The following is a 20,501-nucleotide window of genomic DNA, read 5'->3' on the forward strand; positions in this document are numbered from 1 at the left end:
CCTGACATTTGTATCTCAGTGTAATTGATCTGGGGTGCTGCCTGGGCATCGGGGGTTTTCAAAGCTCCCAGAAGAGTCTCAGATGCTGCAAAGTTTGAGAGAGACCTCCAGATGATACTGCCAAGTTGGGGACGGCCCAGTCTCTCATGACACCAGGATGTGTGTGGATGCACATGTGGACATGTTTGTGTCCCTCTGCTAGGCTGGGGCAGGGGCAAATTGGCAGGAAGTAAACCAGAAAGCTGTAAGATCAGTAACACTTAAGCCATAGCCTCTGGGAGCCGCAGAGCTGCTCCCGGAGCCTCAGTTTGCCAATCTGTTGCACGCAGGATGGTGAGCCCCCTGCCTCCAGGAGTCTGGGGGAGGACGTGGTGACTGCCAGCATCCCGCGACAGCGGGGCCTGCCTCTTGGTGGGGAAGGGTTGGAATGAATGATGGGTGCTCGTGACTGCCTAAGTCCATCTTGTCTTCTCTGCCCCCCCCTTCTCCTTTCTCTCTCCAGCAGAGCCTGACCATGTGGAGGCCGCCATCCTCGAGGAAGACGAGGGTCTGGAGATAGAGGAGCCCAGCAGCCTGGGGCTGATGGTGGGTGGCCCCGATCCTGACCTGCTCACCTGTGGACAGTGTCAGATGAACTTCCCCCTGGGGGACATCCTGGTTTTTATAGAGCACAAGAAGAAGCAGTGTGGCAGCAGCTTGGGTGCCTGCTATGACAAAGGCCTGGACCAGGGCAGCCCACCGCCCTCCTCACGCTCTGAGCTCAGGAAAGTGTCAGAGCCGGTGGAGATCGGGATCCAGGTCACCCCCGACGAAGATGACCACTTGCTCTCGCCCACGAAAGGCATCTGCCCCAAGCAGGAGAACATTGCAGGTATGGAACATGGCAGTCTCCTGGCCACTGCCAAAGCCACCTCCCTGGTCCCCCGCCCTTGCTGAGCTGGGGACTCACCCTCTGTCTGAGGGTGTCGGTGCTGGGAGGGCCCGGGCGCCACCAGGTGGGCTTGCCCTGGCCGAGGGTCCACCGTCCAGGTGACCGTCGGGAGGAGACAGGCCTGGGGCTCAGAGCGGCCCAGCGAGTGATGGTTGCTTTGCTTCTGGCAGTGTGCTCCGTTGTGGGGCCAGGAGTTCGGGATGGAAATTCGGAAGGCTCGTTGGCCCTCACTTTGCTGGTGTTCTTGGCTTAGTCTCTGGCTTTGGAGCCAGCCGGTCTTGGGTTGGAGTCTGTTCTTCACAAACTTGGACAAGTCAGTCTCCCCATCTGTGAAATGGAACTAACGAGACCTCTCTTGCTGGGGTCCTTGTGAGGCTTAATGAGACGTTGCCTGTTGGCCGTGCCGTGCCAGCACTTATGAAAGGGATCGCTCTTTTCTCCTCCTCCACTCTTTGGCCTCAGTTTCCCAGCTGTAAAATGAGGGGTTAGGCCCTTGAGCTCAGAGGCCCCTTCTGATGTTGCCTGATCCTAGAGGTGGGTCTCGGGAGGGGCTTGTGGGAACTTGCTGGAACACTGCGCCCCTTGTGGAAGGTTGGACATCCCCTTTGGCACATCCACTTGGCCGGCCACCTGGACAGCTGGCTTTTACCATTTAGAGAACAGGTGTAGGGGCTTGCGTCCTCTAGCCAGGTGGGCTCACCACAGTGAGTTTGCATCAAGTCCTTCTCTCCAGGCCACGTCGGGGCATGCTAGAGCCTCCTCCAAGGAGCCCGTGCTCCGTGCAACCCGGAGTGTTTGCTTCTGGTTCGTACTTCTGAGCTCAGGGCCCTGGTTGGCCTGTGTTCCCTGGAAGTGGCAGCCTGTCCTGCAGCAAGACGGCCTCAGAGTGCATGCAGGCTAGGGTTCAGATCCTGCCAGTAGACTTTGGACTAGCTTCTTCAGGGTCCAAGCCTCAGTTTTTCCATACGTCCTCAGAGTGATATTGGCAGGCCTGGTGTGAGGATTCAGTGGGCAGGGGCTTCATAAATGCTTTGGCAGTGAAACTTTTTCCTGGGGGTCCCTTCTGGCACCACAGCGTGCAAGCAGGTGGCTGGCGGGGAAGGGTGTGCATCCCTCTCCACTGTTTGGTTGTGGAAGCCAGGGGAGATGCCGGACGGACTGAGGCTTTGGGTGCTCCTTGGAGGGTGAGCCTGGGGTAACCAGGGCACTCTGCTCTCATGGGTGAGACACATGGGTGTGGACAGGGGACCCTCCCATCACCCAGGAGGCAGGTAGGGTGATGCAGCAAGCCCAGCTGCTCCGTGGCAGCCACCCGGCAACTCTGTGACCCTGGGCCTCACTTTGTCCATCTGTACAATGGGACTAATGAGCTCTCTCTCCTGTGAAGAGACTGCTCTGGTATGCAGATGCCTGCAGGCACGTGTTGGGCACTGGGGAGATCCCGTCGAACCAGACTGGCCTGTGGGCCTGGCCTTCTGGTGGCTGTCCTCACACGAAGTCTCCCACACTCTTCATTCACCAAGGGCACTGAGAACAGTGTCCAGCCTGTTAAAGGCCAAATTCTGTGAAGCCTGGTTTCTCAGTGCTATGCAGATCTGAGCGATGCTTCCTTCATTAGGGCTGTAGCCGTGACTGAGAAAGGTGCTGGGCCCCTCTTGTCTATGCTGCTGGGGTCCCCACCCCTTTCTTTTCTTTGTCTGATGCTTGAGGGATAGTTTCCACCAGTGGTATAAACACCTGGCATCAGTGCAGACAGACCTTTCAGGGGTGGCTCCTGCCAAGGAGACTTGGGCCCCATTCACGTGTCAATGGAAGGGCTTTCTGCTCTAGCCAAACCCCGTCTGAATCCTCATTTCATGTGGAAGGTCTGATCCAGTGAGAGGCTGCAGCTCATTGTCGGTAGGTTTGTTTAAGAAAGCGACTAAATATGATTGCATAAAAGGCAAAGTTAATCTCCAAGGCGGCTTTGTCCTCACCCCCCCACCCTCTGTCCCCCGCCATCCCCCCTTTTTCCGGGTTGTAATACGGCAGCAGCCGACAGTATTTTTATTCTACGTGTGACGAAAGATATTCTTGGCCTTTTCTGTTCAGCAACAGGACGAATGGATTTCTTCATTCTTGAAGAAATATGTAAAATAATCCCTTAGAAGTCTAAAGAGATACGTTTGTTCAAAGCATTTAAAACGTTATTTTAATCAAAGGCACAAAACAGTCTGCATGCTGTGTCAGCTGAAGACGACCATTCCATTTTAACAGCCCATCATGCTTTTTTTCCTTCCCAGTCTCCTTTTTTGCTTTTTCCCTCCCTACTTCGGCACCAACTTTTCTTTTCTTTTTTCTTTTTTTTTATTTAATAAAAAGGAAAGATTAAAGAATAAAACTTCAGTGGCTCAAATGTATAAAGTAATTTAATATGGTGGGAGCATTAATTATTTTAGCTTAATTGAATTCTGAGGACTGCAGTAGTTGCATTTTTGTAGACAAGCCCTGTTTATTATTTCTCTGTGTAGATTAACAGTAAAGGAAACAGAGATAACTTTCAGTTATTTATTGTAAAATAAATGTGTCAATTCATGTGTAAAGCAAGCTGCTCAAAGATAATTGAGTCTTTATATTTTAAGAGGGGGACTACGAATCACGGGCGCTTCTCCGCCCGGGCCCCAGCAGTCCGCGCAGCCGCTGGCCCAGCCCCCGGCACCGCTGGCCGCGCCCAGGTCTCTCTGGTTCCTGCTTTCCGGCTGTGAGGGGCTGCTCCAGCCTGCCCATGCCCCCGCTGCCCCCTGTCATTCCTAGGGCTGGCCCTGGTCGGCAGCTGGTGAGATGGGGTCTGGGGGCTGCTGATTCTTGGGACTTTGCTTCTGGCTGGACTGTCTGGGCTGAGGTGCCCAGGTGGCCGCGAGGGTACCGCCTTTTCAAGAGCTAGGACTCTGCGTGTGGCCCTGACAGGTCCCAGCCCCCCGACCAGGTGTTTCTAGAGGCAGGGCTCCAGAGATGGATGGGAAGGGCTGGCCTAGAAATATGTGGGATCTCTTCCACCCTTACAGGCATCCCCTGGGTGAGGACCAAGTTGGAATTCTGTCGGTCATGACACCAGGGTTGGACCTTTCCTTGGGATGGTGTTCTGGAGATGGGTAAAAAGGGAATAGTTAACTAGCACCCCCCCCCCTTTTTTTTTTAATAATGAAGAAGTGGGAGAGTGAAAGGAAGACGTTTCTGAAGCCTTGGGCATTCATTCATTCAACAACTGAGCACCTGCTGCCCTTCCCCGCCCTGGACATCCCCACCCGAAAGAACACCCTGGAGGGGCGGGAGCTTGGTGGGAGGATGGCCATCCGGGGGACTGCTGTGTCCTGCTTAGGGGACATGACTGGAGTGTGAGCGGGTGGCAGCCCTGCTCTTGGTGTGTGTGGTCACGGTTTGCTCCTTGACCACGTGCTGTGGGCGAAGGAGGTCCCTGGAGCTTGTGTCCGAGGCCCATCTGCAGACAGAGGGGTGGCCTTGGTCAGAGGTGGGGGCTTTGTCCTGGAGTGCTGGCTCAGGGGCGGCTGTAGGCTAGATACCCACCTGTACAGGTGTTCCTTCCGTTCCCTAAGGTCCCTTCCTGCTGCGTTCTCTCTGCCACTGTTGGAGCTTGGGGGCCCATCCATCATGGGGAGCAGGAGGAGTGAATCCTGGGAGGTGAGATGAGGGGGGCCCAGCGTTTGCAAAGAGCATGAGTCTCTGAGCTGTTACCTGGGATGTGAGTCTTCAGGAGGCGTGAGGAGAAGGGGGCTTGGGGGAGCTGGGTTTGCAGCCTGCACTGGGAGATGCTGCCCCATGGGAGTGGACCCAGGTCAAGTCTGCCAGCCTCACGCAGCGTGATTTGACCTTCTGAGCTGCAGTTCCCTCATCAGGGAGCCTACCTCTCAATAACTGTGACGTGCAGTGATGTGTGCCTGGCGCATGGTGCGCCTGCTGTGAATACGAGCGCCCTCCTCCTTCCCTTACGGATGCTCTGCTCTCCCTGGTTCCATGTCTCCTGGTATGAGAGTAGCCAGCGTAGGTCTCCCTGGGATGGAGGAGACACTTCCATTGGGTTCTGAGGATGCCACCGTCAGAAATGACCTCAGAACGACTGTCGTGTGTCCTGTCCCATGTGTCGCTCTGCCTTCCCCTGTCTTTAGTCACATTCTTGTCATGTGGCGTCAGCTCTGAGGGCAGGCGGCCCCGGGGGTGGGGTCTGGCGGTCGAAGGAGCACGGGCTCTGTTGCCAGGCGCCGGGGTGCGATTCCTGCGCCCATCCAGGGAAGTCGCTCTGCTTTCCTGGGCCTCAGTTTCCCTGTCTGCACTGACTTTTTGGCTTTATGCTCAGAAGTAAATGAGATGAGGGTGTTGAGCAGCCTGGGCCTGGCCTTGGGTAGACCACTGAGATGTGGAAGCATCTGGAAAACTTTTTAAAGAGCGCAGCAGGAGGTGCTTGCTCTTCTCAGTCAGAATCTTGAAAACTCATCCTGGATCTCTCTCAGCCTTTTCCTCCAGATTCCACCTTAGAATTCCCATTTTATAGCCCCTGATCACAGGCATTTCGTTTTTGGCTTTTTTTTTTTTTTTTTTTTTGGTGTTATCACTGCTTCCATAACCAAATGGAGCTATAACAGGGGGAATGGGCCATCAGATGTCAGCTCTAGGTTTGCCTTCTGCCTTTTTTTCTCTTCCCTCCAAACCCCAGATGTCAGATTTCTGGAGAAATGCAGGAGACAGGCAGCTGGTGACAGGAGGTGGCAGGTACCCCTGGGCTGGAAGTGGCGGGCAGGTCCCTGCTGTGATGGCTCCGCCCGCTCTGCATGTCTTCATCTGGAACCCTGGAAGGGCCGGAGATGCTCCTGGGGGCAGGGGGCAGGGGGCAGGGGGCAGGGGGCAGGGCTCACGGCTCACGTAGCCGGCAGGGCACAGACCGGGGGTTTGGTTTGGGGTCCCGGTGACCCATTGCTAGGCAAACTGTGCTGCAGCAAAGGGCTTCTGTTCAGCCGGAGGATTTACACGCTGCTCTGAGAATGTTCGTTTCAGATTTTAAAAAATAAATAAAATAAATGTGCAAAAAAGAATATTAACTCGGCCAGTGGGAGAAACTAAGTAACTTGCTTGTGCTGGAAACCAGAGATAAACCCCGCTTGCAGGTTGTCTTAAAAAACTTGCATTTGATAAATTTAGAGTTGTTATTTTCCCTTCAAATTAAGATTAGTTAAATCCATGTGTGTTGTGGCACGGATTATCTTTTTTTTATTATTAAATCATGACAGCTAATTATTTGTTCTGTCTGCACCAAGCGATGGTGGAGTGTTCCGTCTGAGGGACATGGCCCTGGGCTCAGGCTGGGGGGCTGGGCATGCAGGGCTGACCTCAGAGCCGGGGCAGGGCCGGTGGGTGGCGGGGAAGAGGGGGCCAACCTGGTCACCCACACTGTGCTAAGTGCTTTTCTTGGGTTATCACACCTTGAAATAGATGTCAGTCTTGAAACAGATACTGTTAACCCCAGTTTGAAATAGACATTTGTACTCCCAGTTAGAGCTGGGGCTCAGAGAGGTTAAGGGACTTGCCCAATTCACACAGCAAAGTGGAATCAGACTCAGCTTTGCCTGGCTTCCTCAGATAGCACAGGGTATGGAGGCTTTTAGGAAGAAGTATACTAATTCTGCCTGGCTGGTGGAGTGACTGGTGGCAGGCGCTATCTCCAGGCTCCATTCATGGTGGTCTTTGAAGCCTGTCCCAGGTATGACCCTTGAAGATAACTGCCAGGAACCCTGAGGCCCCCAGAGGCTTTGACCCACAGTCCCAGGCGTCCTCATACAGTGGTCTGTTCTTTCCTGGTGGAGGTTTTGGAAAGGCAGGTGACAGAAAAGCAAGCAATAAAATATGAATTCAGACGGACTTAGGCTGGAATTTTGGTTTTGCCAGTGACTTGGTATATGACCTTCAGTCAGTTGTCCAAATCTCAGTTTCCTGTAAAATAGAGATAATCTTTCTTATCCTTCAGGCTTGTTATAAGGTTGGATTTAGACAGTGTGTGCATATTTGAGGTCCTTGTGCATTGCCAGCTGTTGTTAATAACAGTCATCAGTTGGGGTCCATGGGGGTTCTGGCCTGAGCTGGAGGGATCTCTTTGCCCATTCCCTATTCTGACCTGTTAAGGGGGTGTCCGAGCTTGTGTAACTGGTTGCAGACAGGGCTGAGTCCAGACCCCAGTCATCTCGAGTCGGGACAGGTGACCTTTTGCCACACCAGGCTGCCCCAGGCAAGCCATTTCCCCTGGCAGAGTCCTGATTTCCTCACCTGTAAATGGGGGTTGGGGGGAGTGATCCCTGTCCCACTGGCCTCCCAGGGAGGCAGGAGATGGCAGGTACCGTGTACACTGTCCGAGCCAGAGCAAAGAGTGTCAGCAGCTGCAAATGTGACCGTGGCTCTGAACGGCAGTTCAAAGTTGAAGTAAAAGGAAGACACAAACTATCGGTCAGTTAAAAGCTCATTATTTTTTTTTTTTCCTTTTTAGAGTTGGGAGCTTCTGACCTGTGATTTTTTCAGGTGGATCCGTGCTCCCAGCAGCAGTGGAGGAAAGGGAGGAAGGCAAGTAAAGGGAGAGAGTGAGTGAGGAAGGCTCTGGGCCCCAAGTGGAGACCCGAACCAACACTCAGCCTCTATTATTATTATTGTTGTTGTTGTTGTTGTTGTTATTAGACAGTAAGTAGTTAGCAGTTGATTTTAAGTTTTCTATTAGGCATTTGACAGCTTTCTCCGTCCCCGCCTAATTTTCATGCCTGACTAATGCATAACCACCAGCTCTGAATCTGTTCAGAGGGGGCTCTGTGTCAGTAAGCTGTGTAAATAAGGCAGCCTGGTGGTCACCCCCGTGCCCTTGAATTCCTCTTTTCACTGAGGAAACAAAAAGATGGAGTTTTTCATATTTGGATTTTTAATTTACCGCATCCTTATTAGAGCTTACAATGTGGCAGTCATGGTTTGAAGGGCTTCACACACACTAACTGAGTTAATCCTCCTAGCAACCCCACTTGACCAAAGAGGAAACTGAAGCACAGCGACGTTAAGTCATTTGCCAAAGTCACACAGCCAGTGAGCAGGGGTCCAGAGGGTAAGCGCCGGTAGTCACACTCCTTCCGGTGGCGAGATGGGGCTGCCCGTGGTCATATTTTATCCCACGTTCCCATCCAGTGTCTCCGCCCCACCAAAGCGGTTAAATCAGGTATTACTTTCATTTTGTAGACGAGGAAACCGAGTCATAGAGAGGTTAAATGCCTTGCACAGCCACCCCATGAGTCAGCGTCACGGTTGTGCCTAGGAACCAGGCCCCTTACTTCCAGCCAGTGCCCAGGCCTGGGTGTGATGGTGCCGGTCTTTAACTGTGGCTGGCACAGGCCTCTTCTGCCCCGATTTCCACTCTCAGGGCGAAGCTCCCTGGTGGGAATTGGGGTCTAGTGTGGGGTGAGGGAATCAGGACAGTGGAGCTCCCCTGTCCTACATGTCTGTCCATTTCCTGCCTACTGCTCTGTGCAAAACCCGTCTGGTTAGGAGCTGACCCCTCCCCAGGGTAGGGATGGTAACAGGCAGGCGGGCCTACTGGCTGCAGCCTGGGGAGGGGCAGGCAGGGTGGACTCAGGCCCAAGACCTGTGGCCACAAGCTGTGTGACCTTGAGCAGACCCTCCCCCTCTCTGGGCCTGAGCTTCCTAAGCTGAAATCCGAGAAGGAGCCATCAGTGGTTTGTAACAGCTGCAAACTCCTGGCAGCAGGGTGGGGGGTAGACTCCAACTTCCCACCTCAGTCCCCTTCCTGCCCAGTGGCCCCAGCTGACTTCCCTCACTTGTTACGTATTGCGCTTAGGAAGTAAGTTTTCTTTTAAGAAATTGGTGGCTGAAAATGAAAACCATTACATTAAAAGGTAAACAGGGTCTCTTTCTGCTCCATGCTGTGAAGGTGCTTCTGGGAGGATGTGGTGTGCACACTGTGAGGTTGATGTTTGGGCACGGGGTCCTTGAGTGACCGGGCCCCTTCTGGGCACTGTCCCTAAGGTTGTAGATGTGGTTGGGTACTTGTCTTTTTGTTGTTAAGAGGACTCCCCTCCCCTCCCCTCCAATGTATAAACCTCTGGCCCCGCAAAACCTGGGCCCACTGTGGCCCGGGACTGCTAGATGGCGGTCAGTGACCTAAGGTGGAGTCAACTTTGCTGGAATGGAATCCAGGGAGAAACTCCCAGGTGGCAGGATGGGTCAGGACTTGGAGGCCCCGAGCTGGACTCAGAGGTGGGCAGGCCTTTTTGGAGAAGGCAAGGCTTTATTTTATTTTATTTTTCAGTGGGTTTCTTTTGGGCCTTTCTCCTGGTCTGCTGGGTTTGATCTGGAGGGCCCCCTGGGGGGGCTGGGGGGGCTCAGGAAGGAGGAGTCTGTGCTGAGGGAAGGGCAGTGCGGGAGGGGGAGGCCTGGGAAGGTGAGGTGGGACCACTACAATGCGAGACAATCTGGGGAAGGGGCTGCCTGCTGCTCAGACAGCGTGGAAACTGGGCTCCTTTGGGTGGAAAAATAGCCAAAAAATGGCCTCTTGTTGGAGGTGAGAAGTCAGAATCCTCCACTCCTGGTGTGGAGAGGAGAAGGCAGTTATTTGGATGCACCACCAAGGGTGGGGTGAATCCCCCCACCTTGGACAGCGAGCTGGTTCTCTAAGCCAAGGCAGTGTTTGATCAGGGCTGCTGACCCTGGCTGAGTACCCTGGGTGGCTTCCACGGCCTTCATGGTGCAACTGTGGACACAGCCTTAGGTGCAGGGAGATAAATTCAGACTGAAAGGTGCAAACAGATGCACAGGTCACCACTCACCCAAGATGAACCCACGTGTGTAAAGCCCCGAGGCCCGACAGATTCAGTGCCTGGGCTGTGGTTTGAGGGAGGATGCCTGTCCGACCTGGCAGTGACTAGGAAACATGCTTCTGTTTTCCTGACTTGAAAGTAGTGGAGAAAGCACTGGCTTTATTTCCAAGGCTCTTTTTGAGCCAGAGCATGGCATCTGGAGAGTATAGCCCCCCCAGCTGGGTTCCAGAGGTCTTTCCTTGGGGCTGGGGCCCTCCCTGGCCTGGGCTCAGTGTAACCACAGTCGTCTGGGGTTCTTCCTTTCCCTTAAGGAGAAACAGGACAAACCTTTGATGACCCCCTCCCACCCCAGCAACTGGCTAACAACGGTTGAGGCTGGTAGACCCCACAAAACTAAGTTCTCCAAGGGAGCCAGAGTGGATTCTTTTCCCCTCCCTCCCTGAGTTCAAAGCCAGACAATTAGAAATCTAAACAGTGTGGTCTTCTCCCTGCATCATTGACATCAGTGGCTTGTAAAACTTTCCCTGCAAAGGAGGCGAGGCGACTTTATTCGCTGGGAAAAAGAAGTATGTAATTTTCCTGACCTGGCCTTTGCTTTGGAGAGAAGGGGAGAAAGAAACAAACGGGGCAAGGCCTAAGACAGCAGAGTTCACATTCTGGCGGCGTCATCGGGGCACTGTGGTCCCAGGCACCGGAAGCACCCTACTGTGGGGACATAAGACACTGAGACACCGAAGGGAAGGGATGCGAGGCTGCATGTGCTTTGGGGACTGGGTCCTTGGCCAGTTCTAATGCTGTGGCGGAGGGTGGGAAGATGGACATCTAACCCTCCCAACTCTGAGACTGAACTCCTCCTGCTCCCATGAAACAAGGCGCCACCTGCCTCACTACTAATGCAATTTCCCACGGGCACTGAAGGTTGCAAGACTCTTCTGGCCTCCTGGCCGGATCTCTAGCGACACGCCCCCCACGCCTAGACCCTCTTTCCTGCCTTCGACGGTGCCCACCACCTGCAAATCATCCCCTCTCCCGTTGGAGGGGGCAGGGGCAGAACTCCTCCTGCCAGGCCGTCGGGGGACTTCAGCCCCGCCCCTCGGGGCCTCCAGGGGTGGGGTCCATGTCTTCACAGACAAGCCCAGGCACACAATGGCCTTTCCCGTGGCGGGTCGTGCAGAGCTCAGGCAGGGGCGCTGGGGCCCACCGCACCTCCCCGACCCGTTTTGGGAAACGGGCGGACACTGTGGCAACTTCGTGATTGCTCCGCAGGCTCCCCTGTGATCGGTGCCCCTCCCCCCGCTGGTCCTGGTCCCGTCCGGGTCCCGCCAGGGGTGCTGAGAAGCTGCTCAAAGGCCTTTGGGCGCGCCTGGCCCCTGCTGGGCAGCTGGGCTCGCCGATCCCGCGGCCTCCCCGGCCTGCGCCCCGGGCGCGGCTGTGCGACCATTAGCCACTCCTTCCTGCTCTGCCGGCCCCGGGCAGCCGCGCGCGTTTATTGTGTCTTCCTGGGGCGGGAGGGCCGAGGGGGCTCCAGGTCCATGCATAATTCGGGGGCTTAATGGGCCAGCTGCCCGAGCTGGGCGGCGAGGGGCGGGCGGAGACGCAGCTGACCCTACCCGCGTCTGGCCTCACCGCGAAGGCGCGCTCCTTTCTTCCTCCCGTGACAGCTCTCCTCCCCCTCTCGGCCCGGGTCCGAGGAAGGCGGCGGGGTGGGGGTGGGGGTGGGGTCGGGCGAGTTGCAGGGTTAGCCAAGGGGAGGGGGCTTCCTTCTAGCATCCGCGCAACTTTTGCTTTGGGGGCCGGAGGCGGGCGGTGAATCGGAGACGCCCCAAGACCCGGCTCTTCAGGAACTGGGGGGAGTTGGAATGCAGGTTTCTTCGGAGCACTTTGCTGCCCTTGAGTCTTTTTTTCCAAGACCCTCCCCCCTACTCCCCCGCCCTGCCTCCCCCCTGTCCCCTGGCGGCCCCGTCGGCCCCCTGCTCCGAAGCTGCCCGGCGAGCTCGCCCCTGGCCACGGGCCAGCCCCCTTCTCTGGCTGTGCGCGGAGATGGATGGAGGCGGAGACCCAAGGTCAAGGGCGGGGAGCCCGCCGGCCCGGGGCCCCTTTGTGTACGCAGGGCCGCCCCTCCTCCACCCGCCGCCCCCTCCCCAGACCCCCGGCGTGCGCCCGCGCTAGTGACCTACCCGGCCGTGGGGAACTGCATTTCAGAACCCCTGCAAACTCCGACCGGTGGCCCCCTCGAAACCGCCGCGCGCCAGGGCGGGGCTCCTGCTAGGGTGGCATCCGTTCCTGGACGTGCGTCCCGGTTCTTGGGGTGGCCTGGGGATCCCCTCTCCGCCCGCCGCCAACGCACTGGAGGGTCGTGCCGCCCTTCTCAACCCACTTGGCCTGACAGAGCCCGGCAGCTCCCCGGATCCAGGTGAGGCCCAGTTGGAAGGCGCCTCAAAGAGCACCCGTGTGCATTGTGTGTGTCCATCTAGGGCCAACAGCCCCATCCAAAAGTGGTTTTCTTTGGAGTTTTGTTTTATTTTTCCAGGGGAAGGAGAGGGAGCCTGCTTTTCTAGAGGGAATTCCTGGGGCTGGGATTTTAAAACATTCAAGAACAAAAGTGTTTTCCCAATTGTGTGGGAATGGAACCCTCCGCTTGAGTAGGACACAAAGCCTCCTGGAATTACAGGGAATTAATGTCACTCCTTCCTCCAGCCCGACTTCGCTTACAATAACCCCCCCTAAAGAGAATTTGAATGCAAATGGTCACCTTGCTAGGAGTCTCTTTATTTTTGCTTCCTAAAAATTGGTCTCCAATCGTTTAAAGCACTCCAACAGGCCCTTAAAGACCCAGAAAAGCATTGGTTGGACGCCCAGCGTATTTACCACAGAGCTCTTAAGAGAATGTTCAAACATTTTCCCAAAGCTGCTGCTCTGGAAATAAAAATGTATGCCGTTTGCCTGTGGAAGATTAAAAGTTTACCTTCACTACGACAGCTTTTCTAGCCAGATTTGGAACCATGTCTCTATTTTCCATTATTCAGAAATAGGTTTGAACCAAACAGAATATATCTGCTGTAGCAAGAATCAAGATAATTTAAAGAAATATGTATATACATATATATTTATGATTTGGGCTGACCCAAATCATAACAATATTAGTACGGCATTTCCTGTGGCTCTCAAAGGTGAAAGTATTTTGTAAACAATGCCTTCGTGGCATTTTGAGTAAGAGTTGATCTTAAAAAATCTCAGATTTAGCTAACTTGAACTTTGAGCAGCTAGCTTTACTGCTGGAGGAATCTGAAGGCATTTGTCAATTTTTTTTTTGAAAGGCCTACAGAAAAGGTAACAAATTCAACACTTGGGAACTTAAAGCTGCTGCCAGTCCTGGACAGGAAGCTTTTCCTATCTGCCTGAACTTGCTCGTTGATTTCTCAGACGTCCATTTATAACAGTTCTAACAAGATAGAATCTGCCTTTGAATATCTGTAAATACGGGTAAAGATCACAATCCCACACTCGTAATGGTCCAAGACTGAAGAGGCAGATCCTCCTGTTTGATTAATATTTATGTTACCGAATTCCTGTACAGAAAGAAAGATGAAACACTAATTATGTGTGTGTGTGTTCGAGGGGCCCCGTGCTCGGTCTCCGCAGTTCCTTTAGAGAGATGTACGTTTCAGGATTTCTGGAGACAAGGTGTGCGTGGGGGTGGTCGTTCATGTTTTGCTTGAAAGACAGGTAAACGTGTGATTGGCTGACTTAATGGCTGTCACATGGGGGAGGAGGCCACCTTATTTTTGTTTTCTTTATTTTGACGACTCAACAGTGATTAAAAATTACGGGTGATTTCTCCCTCTAGTTTTCAGTTAGGGCTTGGGGCAGAGTGTTGGAGGGTTCTTGTTCAGAAGCCCGGAAGAGAGCCTGCGGCCTTCTGGGTCCTCTCCCTCCTCTGGAAGGCGCACACCTTTCTGTGTCCGAGTGACAGGTGGGCTGCCTGGCAGAGTGTTGTTCTGAGCCGTGGGACAGGTCTGCAGGGCACAGGTGACTAGCCTGGCTTTGTTCGGGAGCTGTGTGGGGGACATTTGCTTGAGAATGGGGGATTTGGTCAGCTGGGTTATGTTGAAATACCAGTGGAATTGGTAGCCAAAGGGATCCCGGGGAGGCCTCCTTCAGAGGTGCAGCGAAGCATCTTCGATTTTACTACTTTGAGAAATCTAGATTTTCTTATTTGATTTTCTGGGACCGTGGACTCCCCGAGCACCACCTGAGCCTTGCTTAGGCGGGCAGCCTCTATTTGCTGTTGCTGGAGCTGGGGTGGGGGGCGTGGATGGGCGCCGTGTGAAAGCGCTGAATCGAGGTGTAGTGTGGGCAAGAAGCTTCACATCTGAAATGGGTTTGTTCCCAAACAGCCCAGGGCAAACCAGTCCAGCGCGTCTCTTCTTCATCTGTAAAATGGGGATATCCACTGGTTTATGCCCTTGCCACCATCCAGATAGGAAAACAAACCATTCTGTAGGAGTGAAGTCATTGCTGAGTTCAAGGACATCATAAAAGTGTAGACTATTATTGTTCAGTCCACGGGGGCAGGGTGACTAATTTGCAAAAGGGAAAGGAATCAAACAGCTTCTATGTGCAGGTCATTTTCAACATGAGGGGGAAGAACTGGGGGTTTAGGGGGGAGCGTGAGGGGCAGGACTTGAAGTTTCAATTTAGGAGCCTAATACCAAGGAGAAACACCCCTCCCCAGTCCGCATGCATTTCAGGGTGCTGTCCCTGCTCCCTCGGCTCCTGTTCAGGACTGTCACGTGATCCAGAATCCTAATGCAGAGTTGTTGCCCTTGACCTGAATACACCAGAGAATGTATCTTTCCTGACTTCTGGTGTCTGGCTGCAGGAGAGGCGTGTGGGGCAAAGGGAGTGTAGACTTGGGTTGGGGAGGAGTGCAGACTTGGGTTGGGGAGGAGTGCATACAGCAGGCAGCCTTGAAGTGCACAGTCTTGCTAGTTGCAAGTGAGGAAGGAACTCGGTGCAGACCGGTGAGGAAATCCTCCGTTTGCTATACCACAGCGTCGCAAAGCTAACAAAAACTGGCATTGGTGCCCACCGAACACACAGCTGGCTGCACTGAAATGGTACCTTCACAGGGGAAATGGGAGGCCCCAAGTGTCCCGTTGGGGCTTTCATCTTACTTTTCTGTTGTTTTTATCTGAAAGAGGCTTGGATTCTTTTTCATAGCCAATGTTGAGTGACCTGAATTAGGTTTTTAATAGGAATCACCTCTGGCAAGGCCCCAAACCTCTGGTTTAGTCTTGCTCGTTGGAAAATACAGATGTTTTCTTTATGGAGGTGGTCGGTTCACCCTGGGAGGGACAAGACCCCAGGCTTGAGGGTTGGGGTGGGAGTGGCGGGGTGGGGGGGATGTGACACTCTGCCTTTTCCGCAGGGGCTCAATGCAGCCCTAGTTTCCTGGCATGGGCATCAGAGCTGGAGTGGGCTGAGGGGGCATGGCAGATCCCCGAAGCCTGTGTTGGTGCAGGCGTGGAGCCAGAGCTGTCTGGTGCTCCTTAATTGAATACAGATCTCAGTCAATTCCACATGGGCCTGCAAGGATGGGCAGGGAAGGCAGTGATATTTCTCCCTCTCCCTCTTGTCTGGACTTGAAAGCTCAGAACCCCCAACCTGGAGGGCCTCCTCGCCTGTCCCAGCAGCCAGCCCACATGGTTTGCAGAGGAAGGCAAGTGTGGGGCGGTGGGGGGACAGGATCGTGCAGCGCCCATGTAGATATTGTTCGTATGAACTGCGTCTTCCATCTTTTGTTAGTGGCAGCTTGTTAATTAACCAGCAGATTACTGCTGCCTCCCTTTGACACATGCATGTATTTTGAGGCACAAGATTCTTGTTCTCCCAAAACTCTAAACGGAACCGTTCAGGAAGTCCTCGTCTGGGGCCACCTCCCCCTGCCCTCTCTGTCCCCCACTGTCCTCCCTGCTCCCCTCCCCCCCTCCTCCCCATCCTTCCTCCGGCCCAAGTGGGCTCGTAGTTATGTGGAGGACAGACACGTTAAACACAGCTAAATAAATCATGTTTACGCTTGGCGTTCTTGGTAGAGAAAAATCTGTTGGCTGTTTTTACTTCCTTATTTCTCAGCATTTGCTTCCTACCTGTTTTTGAGCACATGCCCAGAAATAGTAGTTTTGTCAAACGAGGGGATAACGCCAGCCAGCCTTTCTCGCTGCCAAGGAAGCTGCTGGATTTTGCAAAACAGAGTGACGTTTTTTAAGTTACACTTACGTTTTTTTTTTCCTCCTCAAAGACATTAGGATATAGAATAAGGGCATTAAAATGCACTGAGAGAGGGGGAAAAAAGCCCCACCCAGGCACCCCATGGCACAGGGACCTGCTGTGAGCAGGGAGCAGGTTCAGAGACGTCTCACTTTTGTTTGCACTTGGCGGCTCCAAGGGCAGGAGGCAGCCGGCGGTCGAGAAGAGAGACCTAAGTCAGGTTCCCTTCATTTTCAGCCCCAGGACTTAATTTTCTCTGCCATTTTGGATGATGTGGTGCAAAGATTTTTTTGGTCTTTTTTTGGGTTGGTTTTGTGTCTGTTTAGTTTCGGAAGCCTCCCGAGCAGTGCCTGCTTCGTCCTTCCACTGAGGCTACGACTCGATTCTAGTCCCAGTCCGGGGTTTGGAGCTTGTTGGGATCCCAGCTCCACCAGCATTGTTTATATATAGAAACAGTCAGGGAGACCTCCCTTTGGGTTTGTAGCCACGATGTTGTTTGGTAGTTATCTGAAAAGTCATTTTCATGATATGATGCTGTTTGCTGGGCAGAGAATTATGGCCAAATAGAGATTACAGATTAAAAAAAAATTTTTTTAACAGTTTCAAAATCAAAACAATGACACATAAATGTCGGGGGCTCCTGCCAGGAGGCCCGGCTGGTCTTATCAGGGAATCTTTGCTGAGCTGCTGTAGTGAATTCAGTCTGAGGTCCAGCACATCAGCTCTGTTTCAAAGACAGCCAAGGGAAAAAAATTTACAACAAAATCAAAGTCAGCGTGCTATGATTTCCCCCAATTTCTAATGGGAATTCTCTGCAATAGAAATGATATTTCCATTGAGGACTGCACTACTGGTTTCTTTAATTACATTAAATAGCGGTGTAAACCTCAGCTGAACGTAAACCCCTGTTACAGCGGCTCCGGGAGCGGGGTTAGATTGAATCGTAAGGACCAACGTTACTGGTGTTAATGTGCTAACAATCCTTATTAAATTAAGCCCGCGAAGTGTTAATTTTTACAAATTTTGTTGTGCACACGCTGTACATCACCGTTAGTGTGGTAGGAGAGGAAAATGATTTCCTGTCAAAAACTAAGGAAGAAGGTGGCTGTCAGACTGCTCCCTTAGAAGAAAACTTGTGATTTTCGCCATCAAATGCTACCTGTGCTGAAAGGAAGGCTCACAATATGTATATTAAATGCCATCTACATCCAGAAAACTCAGTTAAAGGAACTACTTTGTTGAAAGTAATTACAGGCCTGTTCAATGTTTTAGTCAGTGACATTTCAGACTTCGCTTAGAAACATAAAGAGGCCATAGAAAGATTTTTGTTCTTATGTGTTGCAAAGCATTGAACCTCAGGATTCTCTATGTCCATTAGCAAAAGGTAGAAAGAAATGAAAAGGAAAAAAGAAGACGCCATCAACAGCCAGGCCCTGGGGGGAGCTGGGGTTTTGATTACAGCAGTGGAGATCATTGGCGTGTAATAATAATAAATGCAATGGAGACCAAAAAAAAAAAAAAAAAGCATTTAAACTGTAGCATTTTTTTTTTAACAATTAGATCTTTTTCTTTTTTCTCTCCCTTCCCTTCTTCCGTCCCTTTCTCCCTCCCTCCTTCCCTTCCCTTTATTTATTTATTTATTTTAACGTTTTGCTAATCAAGTTAAGTTTCTAGTCTATCTAAGACAAGGAGCCCTGCTGGCCCTTGCGGTTGCATGTCCAGGTTATTGTCCAGGTAGAATTTTATGGTCTCATCTTAAAAAGGGTTGATGATGGCTCCATTCCTCAAATCCGCAAATCCACCTGGAGCTGTAGTCCCTGCTCCTGCCTGCTCCCGGCTTGAGTCATCATCGCAGTAGCCTCCTTGCTCCATTCGCCTGATGTGCTTTTCCTTGGCTGGGCTGCCTTGTTTTTGTTCTCAATTCTCTTCTCAGTTCAGACATCCTCCCCGTTATCTCACTGTGCACGCTGCACGTGGCTAAGCCCGTGTTGGAGTCTGTGGGACCTGCAAACCATGGCGTGCAAACCACAACTTCTGAACTCACAGTTTGTACACGAGTGTCAGGATTCAGCGTTCCCAGGTCACCACTCAGGCCAGGCGCAGCAGATGCTGAGCAGGAGGGAAAACGTGCCTTTAGTTTACAACTCACTGTAGGCACCAAATCTGAGGAATCATCTCCTGGCTTATTTCCCTTCGTGGGACACGTGACTTCTGTCTTGACTATGGATTCCTGACCCGCCCCCAACCCTGGCTTGCGATGAATGGGGGCGTGTCTAAGGCATGCCAGGCCAAGCTGGTCATTGGAGCCTGGCCACTGAGTTCCATCTGGGAAAGGACTGCAGGCTCCCAAGTCCCAAATTCTTCCTGCTTGGAATCCGAATGCTTTATCCAGCCTTTTACTTCCATCTGTAGACTGAGCTCTCCGTCCCGGGGTGCTTCATGAAGATACCCTGTGGGGTACTATTTGTGGTTCTTGATGCAGCCCAAGAGAAGATGGCTGGAGGATCTTGGATAATTGTGTTTTAGGGCAGAAACTGCTAAAGATTGAAGCAGCTACCCAGCTTCTGATCAGAAGGCCGGTATCAGATGGCGGGGGAAAGGGGGAAATTCCTCTGCTAGGTATTGGCTGGCTGCTTTGGCTGGTGAGAGTCAGAGAATCTGTCAGCTCCAGCTTGTCCTTGGCCTCTGTAGATTCTGTGGGACGTATGCAGGCGCTGCAACCTGTCCATGTTGCTGATAGATGCGTGTGTGTGTGTCTGTATGCATATATGTATAATCTCTCTATAATAGATGGGCATGCATATATTTGCTAGCTAGTGAAACACATGCTTTCACCTCTGTTGTCCCCAAGCCTGCCCACCCTTCCTGCTGAGGCCACCCGAGAGGACTCACACCTGTTTATCTGTGTGCATCCCAAAGCCACGGTGTGGAGGTCTCACTTCCCAGCTGGAGGACAAATGGTTGTGTTTGCTGGCTTTCTGGCAGTTCATGGAGCTCCAGGGATTTCCCCAAAAGACAGCAAAGGAGATTTGGAGCTGTACGGTTTCTCCCACGGGAACCCACTAGGGGTTGGCACGTTCAGCCCCGAGCTCTGGGTCAGCTGCATCCATCTTACCCCAAATAGTTCACAGAATGTGCTTCAGACACACCTTGCCTCGTCAGCAACACCTGAAATTTCCTCTGCTCCCTCATTGGGCCTTTTGGAAGAACCAGGGAAGGTTTTAGAATTTGTGATGTAACCTCACCAATCCTTGGCTCAGGGAGTGGGAAGGGGACCGGCTGCCCCAGAGTATTGCAGCTGCTTGCATCTTGAGGAAATTGAGGTTGGCAGCCATCGAAACAGGTGCTTTTGGACCTGGCGAGGAGGTGTGCCTGTGCATCTGCTTCTAATTGCAAGATGCAGCTGCCGGGGAGGGTGTTCCCTCTTCAGGCCCTGGTGGAAGGAGAAGAACACGCTTGGAAGTGTTGTTGCGGGGCACAATTGTTCCTGGACCTTGCCTCTCCCTTTTCTGGGATGCATTAAATGTGCAGCACACTGCGGGGCAAAAATAGTTGAAGCAGTGTTTCACCAGGACAGATCTCAGGAGTGCACGAGGCAAGAGGCACGCAGGGGAGGAGGCCATCTTCCTGGCTTGGAGGAGGCTATCCTTCTGGCCTCCTCTCCGTGGCCAAGCCTTCTTGAGAATGTGGCTGCAAGAAGATGCCCTGATGCTCACACAGGGCTCTGGGCGGTCTCAGGATGGTCACCGGGGGATTGGCAGGAGACCCAGCCTTAAGCCCAGAGGTGTTCTTGCAGGCTCTTTCGTCCCTGCTGCCTGGATGCTGGGTGGAGGGGGGTCCTCTCTAAGCCCAGCTGGGCCCGGGCTACAATGACAAGTCGAGCAGCCTCTTTCTACCTGCATGGGGTTGCCCACCCTCCCAGCCATGCAGAAGGGCTGCTGTTCTCAGCGACCATGGATTGGAGCTGTATTTTAACGTCTCCTGTGTAATGACCCTGAAGGAACGCTTTAAACACATCTCTTCAATCCCTGTGAGACCTCATTTCTTCTTTTCCTTGCATTTTTCTAATGGACACTTACCTGTGCACCCCCAAAACCCAAACCCACTGCAGCAAGGGACGCCCAGAAGGGTACTCAGCCTTACTGGACTAAATGGGAATCCAGTAGTGGGAAGTGGGACTTGGGGAGCCCCAGCTCCCCATAGAGGACTTCTGGACCCCCCAAATGCTCTGGTGCGGTGACAGAGCCATGCCCCGTGCCTACTCACCCATGGGGCCTGCCTTGGGGACCCATCCTGGCCTTGTAGGTTCTCACAGCGGCTTACTGTGTTCACTTAAAGCCTTGGATTCCCTTTCTGCTTTGTCTTATTATTATATATATTATTCTTTATAAGGAAATGAAAAACAAGTTCTAGTCTTTGCTGGTTCCTAGAACTTGGTAATTAAAAATTAA

The 20,501-nt window shown here is 52.8% G+C and overlaps 1 protein-coding gene across 4 annotated transcripts in view; it reads left to right on the top strand.

Annotated features, from left to right (window-relative positions):
* BCL11B (BCL11 transcription factor B) overlaps positions 1–20,501 on the top strand; it is a 95,102-nt gene that overhangs the window by 13,940 nt on the left and 60,661 nt on the right. For 2 of the 4 annotated variants that reach the window (XM_074365061.1, XM_074365059.1), the window contains one exon: positions 503–871. In XM_074365061.1, the coding sequence (XP_074221162.1) occupies positions 503–871 (369 nt within the window). The remainder of the gene's footprint in view (positions 1–502; positions 872–20,501) is intronic. The other 2 variants (XM_074365062.1, XM_074365060.1) reach the window with 1 other exon arrangement.

Source organism: Camelus bactrianus, chromosome 6 (assembly GCF_048773025.1).
Source record: "Camelus bactrianus isolate YW-2024 breed Bactrian camel chromosome 6, ASM4877302v1, whole genome shotgun sequence".
In the NCBI taxonomy this organism is placed as follows: Eukaryota; Metazoa; Chordata; class Mammalia; order Artiodactyla; family Camelidae; genus Camelus; species Camelus bactrianus.